The sequence below is a fragment of the Colias croceus genome, chromosome 7, assembly GCF_905220415.1.
Source record: "Colias croceus chromosome 7, ilColCroc2.1".
Classification (NCBI taxonomy): Eukaryota; Metazoa; Arthropoda; class Insecta; order Lepidoptera; family Pieridae; genus Colias; species Colias croceus.
In genome coordinates, this window is record NC_059543.1 from 3,527,838 (window position 1) to 3,539,920 (window position 12,083).

Here is a 12,083-nt window from a genome sequence, read left to right on the forward strand (position 1 = left end):
TTCTATGTACACTACAATTAAAAACCTTTTTAAAATAAGTTGCGTTGTATGATAAAATGTTAGAGTTTGACTTTTGAGTTTACCTACGACGAATTTTAAAGATTAGTACTAATAAACTACGTAAGACACAAAGTGGATTGCATTACTAAGTGCTAACTATACCTTAATTAAGCCATCAATAATTTCAAAAGATTTAGAATTCAAAGACAAATAGAGCTTGTAATTACTGTTATTTATGAGCGGTTTTCACCCCTCCGGCTGAGTGCAAGTTGTGATTTTAATTCATCGAAAACCCCAGGGCTCTTTGCACCTCGCATTAGTTTGCATAAAATATAGCCGGCCATTCATTAAAGCGTCCCCAGTTGTTTGAGATTCAAAGAGCAATTTTGTAATAGTCTTTCATTTCATTATTAACTTTATTTATGTATATTATTATGAAGCAGTGGTGGCTCAGTGGTGAGACCTCGGACTTCGAATCGATAAGTCCGGAGTTCGAGACCAGGCGAGCGCGCAGGAAATAAATTGATTTTTCAATTTATCTGCGCATGTTGTAACATCACCACTGCTCGAACGGTGAAGGAAAACATCGTGAGGAAACCGACATGTCGTAGAATTAAAAAGTTCGACGACATGTGCCATCCGCCAACCCGCACTTGGCCAGCGTGGTGGATTATGGCCTGTACCCTCATAGGAGGCCCGTGTCCCAGCAGTGGGAACGTATAATATGGGCTGATGATGATGATGATGATGATGATGTATATTATTCATAGTTATTTAAAATTATTCTTTTCAGATGACGAAACTTCACATGTGTATGGAGTCATTACAGCGGAGGGTCTTTTCGATGGTACAATATGGACCTCGACTGAAGAGTACTACGTCGAGCCAATATCTCGATACAATGTTGATCATCCGAACATGCACAGCGTCATCTACAGACGATCTGATGTCGATCACCCTCACAACAACAGAGATATCTCACATTGTGCTTCTCATCTTCTTCACATTAAAGGAACCATCGGGCAACACGGAGAACTATTTAACTTCACTCAAGAATTAAGTATAACAGAAATTCCATTTAACAATAAGACAGAAGACTTAGGAACTGAAATAAATAGACGAAAAAAGAGATGGCTTCCTGAAGATGAAATGCAAGATGATCAGCCAAAGAAAAATCCTGATTTACCGCTAGATTTAGACGTTCCCTACACTAGTAATAGCGATCCTTTCGATAAATTTAGTACGCGAAAACCGAAAACCAAAATCGATAAAAGTAACCTCATCACAAAAGTGCGACTCGATTCGGAGGAATCGAGACCGAAACCAAAGACTCACGTGGAAGTGATAAAAACTAAAGCAGGTGTAGTGACTGTTAGTAAAGATATTGTTAAGAAGGAGCCAGTGGGATATACAATACTGTCAGCGAATGCCAGCGATGACGGAAGACACGTCAATAAAAGGGCAACAGTTGATCCTAGAAAAACTACTTGTCTAGTCTATTTACAGGCAGATCACATGTTCTATCAACGTTACGGCTCCGAAGAGGCCTGTATTGAAGTAATGACACGACATGTGCAGAAAGTTAATGCCATATATAAAGTAACAGGTGCGTTTAATGAATTTCTTGAAGATTAAACTAATATGTAAACTAGGTTACGATGTTATTTATTACAATAGTTATACGAAGACCAATGTTATTAAGTGTGCTTTCTTTACTTTGCAGATTTTAATCAGGACGGGAAAGCAGATAATATTACGTTCATGATAAAAAGGATAAAAGTTCACACTTTAGACGCGCTTAAAGACCCCGCGTATCGCTTCCCGAATAATTATGGCGTCGAGAAATATCTAGAGCTTTTTTCAGGTACGTCTTTTGACGAAATTTTTAATTCAGTTTATATAATTTACGACTAAAAAGAATATATTTAGCGTAATAACATTATTACTCATTAACATAGTATGTAATTAATAAAAAACCTACAAACATTCTAGTTAGTAGATTTACATAACAGTCACATTACAATATATTATTATTATAAATATTAAGTAACAGCTTCTAGTTATTTAAGAACGTCATATTTGAACATTAGTATGAACTGATCTTCCCCAATCTATTTATAGATTTAGTAGTAGGTATATTGGAAAACGACCGCCAAATATATTTCTCGAGTAATAAAAGTTAATAGGCCCACGTCTGACGCTGTCCAAAGCAGCCAGGCCAAATAAAAATATAATTTGGTAAGCGTTTTCTTTATGACAACCCAATTATAATGGGATCACAAATATAATCGACCCATAATGCTGATAAGTCTGTTCAGGAGGATAGTCGTAAACTCCTAAATAATGGGAATTTTATTTCAGAGGAAGATTACGACGCATTTTGTTTAGCGTATATGTTTACGTACCGTGATTTCGAGATGGGCACACTGGGCTTGGCCTGGACTGGAGACCTCAAGAATGCTGGTGGCGTTTGTGAAAAAAACGGAGTAAGTAACGTTTAACAATGATCTTCCTTGGCGATATAAAAGATTATACATTTCGACTTGATGAATACATAGATAGGATCTTTTAGTTTTACCTCATGATAGAATAGATATTGTTAATGTTCTTTTGGAATTTTTACTGTTTACTTCATATTATAATTTAGGTATTGATTATTTGTAGTATAAAGTACAAAATGTTCATAATATTTAACTACTAAAGAGTGACTTGAAATTTGTCTTATTTACAATCAGATATCTACTTACCATATTCGATATCTAATAAATTATCAAAAGGGAAATCAATAAAGGAACAGAGTTAGAGAATCGAAAGCCAAATCAAACCAACCATAACAGTTTACATTACATGCAAATTGGATTGATTAATTTATTCCGACACCATTTACTTCAGCATTACAGAGGCAGCATGAAGTCTTTGAACACGGGCATCGTGACCCTCCTTAATTACGGCAAGCACGTGCCGCCGGCGGTGTCCCACGTGACTCTGGCTCATGAGATCGGCCATAATTTCGGCTCGCCGGTAAGTGGTATATTTTGGAGAGAACCAGTGAATATGGGAGATATAAAGTAGTATAATATGTTGTGAGAAACAGTATTGTAGGAAAGAATCGTTCCAGATTCATCATCATTCAGTCTTTTTGAAAATTTGTGTTTTACTGTACAATAATATATTTTCAAATACAATAATATAATATAAATTGGTATGGAAATGACCAATAAATGTTTTTTTAACACATATGATGATTACGTTTCGGGGAAATTTATGAATGAATTAAAGCGGAAAAACCAACAATTATTAGCTTTGATCATGTTTACACGTGAAAATATTTTTGAACCACCTCTACTCGGAAGGCCGCCATTAAAAGCAACAACATATCAAACGATACATCGCAATTATAATGACGTTTCGTACCCAATTATTTCTGAGAATTTCGCCCGTTATCGATAATATCGACGTAGTTGTTATTTAACAAAATTCTTTCTAAGTTGTTGATATTGTATTTTTATTTGTTACATATTTCCGATATTATGTCGACTTAATAACATTTTAAATGTTGAATGATAGAATGCATTAGAATTCGTGGGTTATTCAGGCAGAGGATTCTCTGAGGATTCTCTGCCTGAAAAACCCAATCACAGAATCCCCTACGTTATACGTAAGAAAGATGTAGACCTTAAATTGTTTTCAGGCTTTATATTCTTAGAGACTAAAATTAATATATAGCATAGAATTTGTATGGTCACATCTATAAATTTACATTATTTTATGCATTTTGTTTAATACTAATTGCACGCCTCATAAGCGAAGCGTTGAGGTGGGTACTACTGTCACTTCGCGCAAAACATCTGATTTTAACTTAAAATGTCTTTATACATTGCACTTGTGATAATACATACACACACATATTAAGAAAAAACACTATTTTTAACATTCATGATATTTTTGATGTCATTTTTGTTATTTAAACTAGTTAAAAAACAGTTTAAAAAAGTTCTGTCTTGGACGTCCGTGTGTCTGTATGTGCGGAGGATTTTCTTGTTAACACGATAGCGACCGAAATACTTTACTAATCGAGTCTTTTTTTTCTCTTACGCTTGAGTATGCTCAGGAATAGAACCCTTTCATTTTTCAGGGTCTGATTCGATGTGGTTTAATTGTTATTAAATAAACAAAAAAAAATATCGACTGTTCTCCATAATTTTAGTATATCTATATATATTCTTTATTTTATTATTATTATTATTTTTTTTATATTTATAGTGTACTCAAAATTCACCATTATAAACTCTTTATAAATAATCAATTTTATTGTAAAGGATGAGATTATGAGGCGTGCACTTTTGGATTTTCCAAACTATTGTTTTTTATTCCAGCATGACCCAGAAGTATGTACGCCGTTCGGCGAAGACGGCAACTACATAATGTTCGCAAGAGCCACGAGCGGCGATCGTAAGAACAACAATAAATTTTCGCCTTGCTCCTTACGAGCGATAGATCCAGTACTTAATAATAAAGCACGTTCGCCCAAGGGATGTTTCACAGGTGAGATATTTTTACTATCTTAATTTATAGTCAGGAAGATAATGATAAAATAGTGACAACTTGTATAAACTAATAATACCAACTATAACACCACTAACACTAATAAATGTACATAAAAATAGTATTGGCTGCATTACATTCTACCAATACATTGTGATGCAACACAACTTAAAATAATAAGTTTTAAAATGCATATCCTGGAAGTTTAAAAAGAAATATGCTTAACTAATTTAAAGCCTGTAATGTAAATAAATATAACCAGTAATAATCATGCATGTAATGTAAAAATAACAAGTAAAAATCTTACAGAACCACAACCAGCAATTTGCGGCAACGGTGTGGTGGAAGAAGGGGAAGAGTGCGACTGTGGCTGGGCGTCCGAGTGCACGGATGTGTGCTGCCGGCCGCAAGCTGTGAGACCGCACTATAAGCCCTGCACGCTCACGGAGCATAGCGTGTGCAGTCCTAGTCAGGTATTGTAACTAGTTTAAGTGAAGGCGTGTGAGAATTTTGTTTTACCCAGGATACTATGTGACGAGTGAATCACAAAGTGAAAAATAAAAATGAAATGAGATGAAGAATGACAGAAAATTTATGGGTCCTTCTAGTAAGTTTACAAAAACCTGTGGGTAAAGATTAGTATAAATTAATAGTATGAAAGAAGCTTCTATCAACAGGAATAAACAAGTAACTCGATAAATTCGTCTTTGTAAATGCATTTGCAATAGATTATTCATACAGGATAATGACACACTGTTTTGACCAGCAAAAAGTGACTATCCAATATAGCACAATGAAATGCATACTCTTTTCCAGGGTCCTTGCTGCACATCATCTTGTACGCTCAAGTTCGGTGACAAGTGTCGGTCTGACAACGGGTGTCGTGACGCCGCACATTGTGACGGCAAGCGAGCCGCCTGCCCCGCTAGTAGACACAAGCCGAATAGGACGAGATGTGATAGAGAGCTCGTGTGCTTTATGGGAGTGAGTATTGGGGCCTAGCCCAGTGCCGGCGTTAGAGGGGGCCAGAGGGGGCAATGGCCCAGGGCGACAAATTCTGGGGGGCGCCAAGGTCTGATGTTGGTTAACCTAACACTTGATATTGCTTCCCTCTAGTGGGCGCCACAATATTTTCGCCCGGGGTGTCAGTGGCCCTCACGCCGGCACTGGCCTAGCCTATAATAGTTGACACGTGAGCGTAGAACCGAGGGCTCGTGGGTTCGATTCCCGGTGGAGCCGAAGAAAAAGAAATGTCTCAGTTTGGCAGGACACAGAAGGTATCACCTACTTGTCCCTAAAGAAAATTGATCAGTGAAACAGATGTATAATGCATCTGTCCCTCGCCCTCTATAGGATTTCTCTTTAGTTGAACAATATTAGGTTACTTTTTAACGCGTGGCAAAAGGAAATTCCTGTAGGAATAAGACGTATGATCGCGGTAAAAGGTAGCCTACGAATCGCAAAAATCTTACAATATTTTAATTGTTTCGTTGTAACATAATATCAACGCAATTTTTGATGGTTTTGCCAAATTTGTAAAAATATCAGTAAAATTCCTTGCCCTTTTTTAAGTTTTCAACATGCTTTTTAATCATGTTCTTTAGTTTTTGCTTAAGAGGAGGCTCCCTTTCTCATTTTTTAGCACTGAGAGACCGGTTACGGTACTAGACGCTAATACAGCTGTAATAAAGTTGAATATCGCTCCAAATTTAGGGAGCTTCCCCTTAATTTCCAATGTTTTCACAGGAGTGTACCGGCTCGATCTGTCTCGCATACGGGCTGGAGTCGTGTCAATGTGCGCCGCGGAAAGACGACCCGCGGTCCGCGTGCGAGCTGTGCTGCCGCAAGCCGGGCGGGCCCTGCGAGTCGTCCTTCCGCTGGAACACGCCGCCCTTCGACGTGCCCGACATGTACGCTAAACCCGGCACGCCTTGCAATGACTATAATGGGTAAGTAAGAAAGAAAGAAAGAATAATTTATTTTGCCAAAAGCCAACAACAGATATACTTAATAAAATAAAGTAAACATACAAAACAAAGAAAAAGACAAAAGTGTGGCAGACCTTTAGCAAAAAGGGGACCAACTCAGTACTAAGTAGATTAGATCTATGCAGTTTCAGTATTAACGGGTCTGTAGAGGACGGAAACCTGCGCTGCGCGTGCGAGCTAACGTGACGAGTGAAATATACGAATCTAACACAGAAACCTTAATTCTGATGACAGTCATGTAAATGCTTATGTTAGAACAAGTACCAACGCCTGCCTCCATACGAGATCAAAAAAACTCAATTATTAATGAAGTAACAAGATAGCATATAACATGTATACAGTAACAGAATTTTAACCAAAAAGTTCTAGACTTAAATTAAGAAGTACCTATTCTAAAAGACGCTCGCTGTTAAGTGCGTTAAACATATGATGAAGAAATATCAAATAATATATCGCATTTCGAGATCGTTAATAGTTCGATTTCTAATCATTTTAACAAGAAAAATGAAAAAAATCTATACATATAATAAAATCGTAGGAAAGTCAAAACTGTACATTGAATATTTTTTTAAAAGAATACTTGGGCCGTGATCTATAATCGATATAGAAGCCAAAAACATAGTTTTTAGAATTTTTGTCTGTTTGTCTGTTTGTCTGTTTGTCTGTTTGTCTGTATGTTTGTCTGGGCTAATCTCGAAAAGTACTGCATAGATTGACTTCAAATTTTGCATGAATATTACTAACAGGTCGGGTGAGGCTATAGGCTACATATTATCAAGCTATCACCTACGGGGGAGGAGCTGTGAACCTTTATTTTTCTTACATATTCCGTGTACTACGACAGCATACAATCTAAAGACTCATGTTTAAATGTTGTTTTTGAGTAAGCCATGCTATTATCTACCTTTACACTATAAAAACTACGTCATTTATGTAATTTTGGCAGAGAAACAGTTAAATGAATCTTAGCAGTATAAAGACAAATTTGAAACAGCGCCATCTATAGCCAGTGTTATAAAAATCAAACACACATTAACTATTGGAAATTAATAATTAAATGACGCATATATAAATGTTGTTTGACAATATCTAGATTGAAACTATAAAAAATATGCCATTTAAGTAACTTGGGAAGAGAAACATAGTTTAAAGAATGTAAGTTGTATAATGTTAATTTTGTAACAGCGCCATCTATGAGATTTCGTAAAAATCAAATCAATTTACATGTTAACACTACTGAATACACTGTTGAAAATTAATAATTTAAATATAATCATGTTATTTATTTAACTCTTTAACCCATATCTTCCCTTCCCTATAAGGTATATTTCGTGTAAATAATAAATATACTACATTTTTTTAAAGTGAGGGTAGATGTTTATTATTTTAAGTAAAACTAGACACCATTATCTACAGTAATTAATCTAATATTGATTGTGTTCATTAGTTACAATTTTAAAAATCTTCGTGTTTTATAAATTTACTAGCTTACCGCCCGCGGCTTCGCCCGCTTTGTCTAAAACCTAATAAATTATATACCTTGCTCTTGAATTAGTCTATTTATTTAAAAAACCACATCAAAATCCGTTGCGTAGTTTTAAAGATTTAAGCATACAAAGGGACATAGGGACAGAGAAATCGACTTTTGACTATTGAATGCCATAAAACCAAAAATATCAAATGCAATCTTAGTGTTTTGTGAATTTTCACCATCATGCGTTCCCACTAAAGGTAAGTTGTTACATACAGGTATTTATTTTTTTATAATGATAGCAATTCATGTGTTTTGTTGGTATTATATTATTACACTTTTTGAATGAAATAATAAAATGATGAATTGATGAATTCTTTTATATATGACTTTTACAAGATTTTGAGGTGCATTGGGAACAGTAGTTTTTGATAAAATTTTATTTGTAAGTAACTTTTTTTATAGATTTACAGTTAACTTTTGATTTTTTTATTTACAGATTCAATGCTCATAAAATGATATCGCCTTTGGAAGACGATTTCTGCTGACAATTTTACAACACCACTTGAAAATTGATGATTTGATGATAAAGATAGTGGCAGCGAGGATTATGTGGAAATTAGTAATCATCCGCTTCGTTAATTTTTGACTGAAGTTAATGTCCAACGTCCAATGGTTCAATCATTGATCAATATCAATAATAGTGTTAATCATAATGGTTCAATCATTGGAAGTATCTCGGGAAATTTTGGAGGATATTTTTCAGGAAGGAGAGGAGGGGCAGCCAGCCACATATCAAACTACTACGTTTTAGTACCGAAAAAATGTTATTGCCAAATGAAACGTAAATTTTGCACTCTTTTGACTTTGCGGTTATCTGATTATAATATTTATCGTTATGGCTATCGAGGTACCGACCGTACTGGGATCAGAGTACATGATATACAGTTCATCATCCAGGATTGCTAAGAGCATTTTCACACTGAAAAAGATGTTTTCTTTGAATCGTAGTTGCTTCATTTATTTATTTTTAATCATTTTACATAACTAATATGTTTTATATTTTATAAATATATAATTTTCATTATTTATAAATAAAATGGATCCAACATAACTTTGTTGTGTATCATTTCTCTATTAATAACCCATAGACATATTTTCCGAGCGCCCCATTTAAGTTGCGGTCCTGAAATTATAAAAAATTTATGTATACTTTTGCCAAATATGTATAAGCTCATTGCTCAAGCTCATTTTCACATAAAAATAACAAAAACTAAACTACTAAATAAAATAAATTATGTAAAGATTTTATAAGAAAACACAGTATATTTATTAGGAGACGGTGATCTCTTCCAGGCAAAAGATATTCATCAGCTCAATAAAATTGAATAGTATGTTGTTAGTTATTCTTTAGATTCACAATTGTAATGAGCATTTCCGCATGCAAGTTATTTCAAGTAGTATCGTAGTTTAGATATATCATAGTTTTGACACATTGAAGTTCCAACAAAACCCTCAAATTTTTGAGCAGAGTTGAGCAAGATAATTTGAAAAATGTGCCATGTTAAGTATTATAGAAAAGGTTAGTTCGTTGGTGTTCGTTGGTTAAACTTTGACTAACAGTCAAAGTATATTTTAACTAATACTACTTAATACTAACTATTATACTTATGTTCAGTATTTATCTGTATTATTATTGCTTGGTAATTAATATATTTTCATGTCGTATACCTAATTATAAACATAAGTTTGATGTGTTATTAGCTGGATTTATTGAAGTGAAAACTTTTTTAGCGGCGTTGGGTATAAAATCTTAAACTCGCGTCAGGACACGTGACCATCGAAAAAGCGTAAGACGGATGTTAGTTTTTTTAGCCCTTATATTCCATGCGTAAGACAGATACCTACCATTCCAAAATATCAAACATGCTGAACGTTAATAATCAAGTTTTCACTTCTGCCGGCACTCCCGGAGTGCAACCCGTCTTTTTTTTTACACACTCACAGACTTATAATATTTTATGTTAAAATAGTGTTAATCATATTAATATTTTTTCACAATTAAAAATATTTCCTTTTTTCTGATGGTGATGTTATGAGGACCATATTCGGTCATCATTAAAAATCTGTGCGAAAACTATAAACACTTGTGAGGCCCTCACGGCAGTCACGGATGAATTCTACACATACCCGTGGCCCTGTCGTTGATGCGGCTCGACGGAACACAGTGGGGTTTTGGTCGGTAGGAATCCGACATAACCCACGGCCTCTTCCCCGGAGGCCGTGGGTATCTATGCAAGATTTCCCCACTAAAAAAAAAGGCCCTCACGGCAGATCGGGGCGGTCTGACGCGAAGTGGGGACAGCGTTGTCACTGTATCGCTTTTGCCACGCTTTTCAACAGACTTATTCGATAGTTCAGTTTTGTGTTAAGACCGCTGTGACAACCAACCCGTGAGACAAACAAACCCGGTTTCCCCTATTATCCCGTTAGACCGAAACCCTCACTGAGAGGGAATTACGTCTCACTACTGATCACGACAGTCATATTTAATCTCGAGAATCTGAAACTTTACTCAATATGAAGACCGTTTGACAAATGATAGGGTGTATCATAATATTATTCGATCTCTTGAAGATGAACATGAGCATAAGCAATGACTAGAGTAGGGACGCGAATATTACAATTATTTGAGACAAGAACGATTAATATTTGTTTAATGAAAGATTAAGAATTGAAATTATTCAGTCTCTGAAAACGGACGAATAGCGAGAGGCCCGTCTTACTGCAGACGATTTCGTCATAGTCTTGATGACTTAGAGGTAAACAATCTACGAATTCGGTGGTGTGGTCCGACAAATATAAAAGTGGGTTTGCTTATAACCTCACAATTTATTACAGATCATCTTCTGTATAGGCGATATTAACGTAGTATGTTCTTTGCATGCTTTACATGCTTTAAAGTGGAGTAAGGAGACGGCTTTCGTTTGAAGATACACCGGAACCTTTGAAATCACTACTTTTAGAGGAACATACTGTGCAATCTAAACTGTTATTAGACAATATTCGCTCTTATAGTAGTGCGTTTCAAATGATCCTTTGGTGCTCAATAATTATCAGAAGGTCCTTTCATGCTTACTTTTAAGATACAAGGTCAAGTTTACCATTTGATAGGATCCCTTTTGCCTGAAGGCCAACCTAAGTTTGTTTAAATATATTTTGTATTCGACTACAATGAATAGTGGAATACAAGAAATCAATATTTCTCAAATTTAAAACTGAACTCATTTCACAATTATTTTAGAACAGGTTAATTCGTATGTATGCAGTTTTAAATCGACATTAGAAGCTTTTCCTCAAGATGGTGATATCGGCACTCAGGAACTCCCTGGACGTGTTATAACGCCCAGGCCACAGTATTACAATTTTTCCTACAGTAGAGCAACGAATGTATTTTCGCATAGCAACGGAGGGGAACTCGCGGGGGGTCAAGTGACGCGGGCCACGTACCACAAACATGCTTAGTTTGTGGTACCGAGCGCGAAAGAAAGTCATCGTGTTTTTAGTAAAGTTACTATGTATACTGACGTAATTTAATACTTAGGTACATATTCTATAATGGTGCGCTCAAACTGTTAATCTACATTTAATTTAGATTATTATTTGAAATACTAAGTAATGTAGAATTTAAATCACATTCATTTATGTTGTCTTTAGATTTTAAGATTTTCTTATCAGTGTTCAATTTTAATGTAGTTAAATTTTATAAGAGACAATAATTAAGAACATTCAAAAATAAAGTGTCACGTATTTTTTTTTAAACGACGAATGACGAAAAACGACGTAATCGCGGACGAAGTCGCGGTCAACAGCTAGTGAAAAATAAAATGTTCATCCAGTTACTGCGACGTGTTCCAACGGTGCCGCGAGGTGGACCCGTCGGGCCCGCTGGCCACGCTGCGCAAGCTGCTGCTGTCGGACGAGAGCCTCGCCGGCTTCCGGCGCTGGGTGCTGCGCCACTGGTACGCCGTGCTGCTCATACTGCTCGCCGTTATTGCGCTCCTGGTACGTCGTGCTCA

At 35.8% G+C, this 12,083-nt stretch overlaps 1 protein-coding gene across 1 annotated transcript in view; it reads left to right on the forward strand.

The window, feature by feature from the left end:
• The window catches only part of LOC123692979, a 140,619-nt gene that overhangs the window by 121,581 nt on the left and 6,955 nt on the right, over positions 1-12,083 (forward strand). The window contains exons 4-12 of the mRNA XM_045637842.1: positions 794-1,606; positions 1,724-1,864; positions 2,362-2,486; positions 2,893-3,021; positions 4,377-4,545; positions 4,855-5,018; positions 5,362-5,529; positions 6,292-6,494; positions 11,904-12,069. Of these exons, the coding sequence (XP_045493798.1) occupies positions 794-1,606; positions 1,724-1,864; positions 2,362-2,486; positions 2,893-3,021; positions 4,377-4,545; positions 4,855-5,018; positions 5,362-5,529; positions 6,292-6,494; positions 11,904-12,069 (2,078 nt within the window). The remainder of the gene's footprint in view (positions 1-793; positions 1,607-1,723; positions 1,865-2,361; positions 2,487-2,892; positions 3,022-4,376; positions 4,546-4,854; positions 5,019-5,361; positions 5,530-6,291; positions 6,495-11,903; positions 12,070-12,083) is intronic.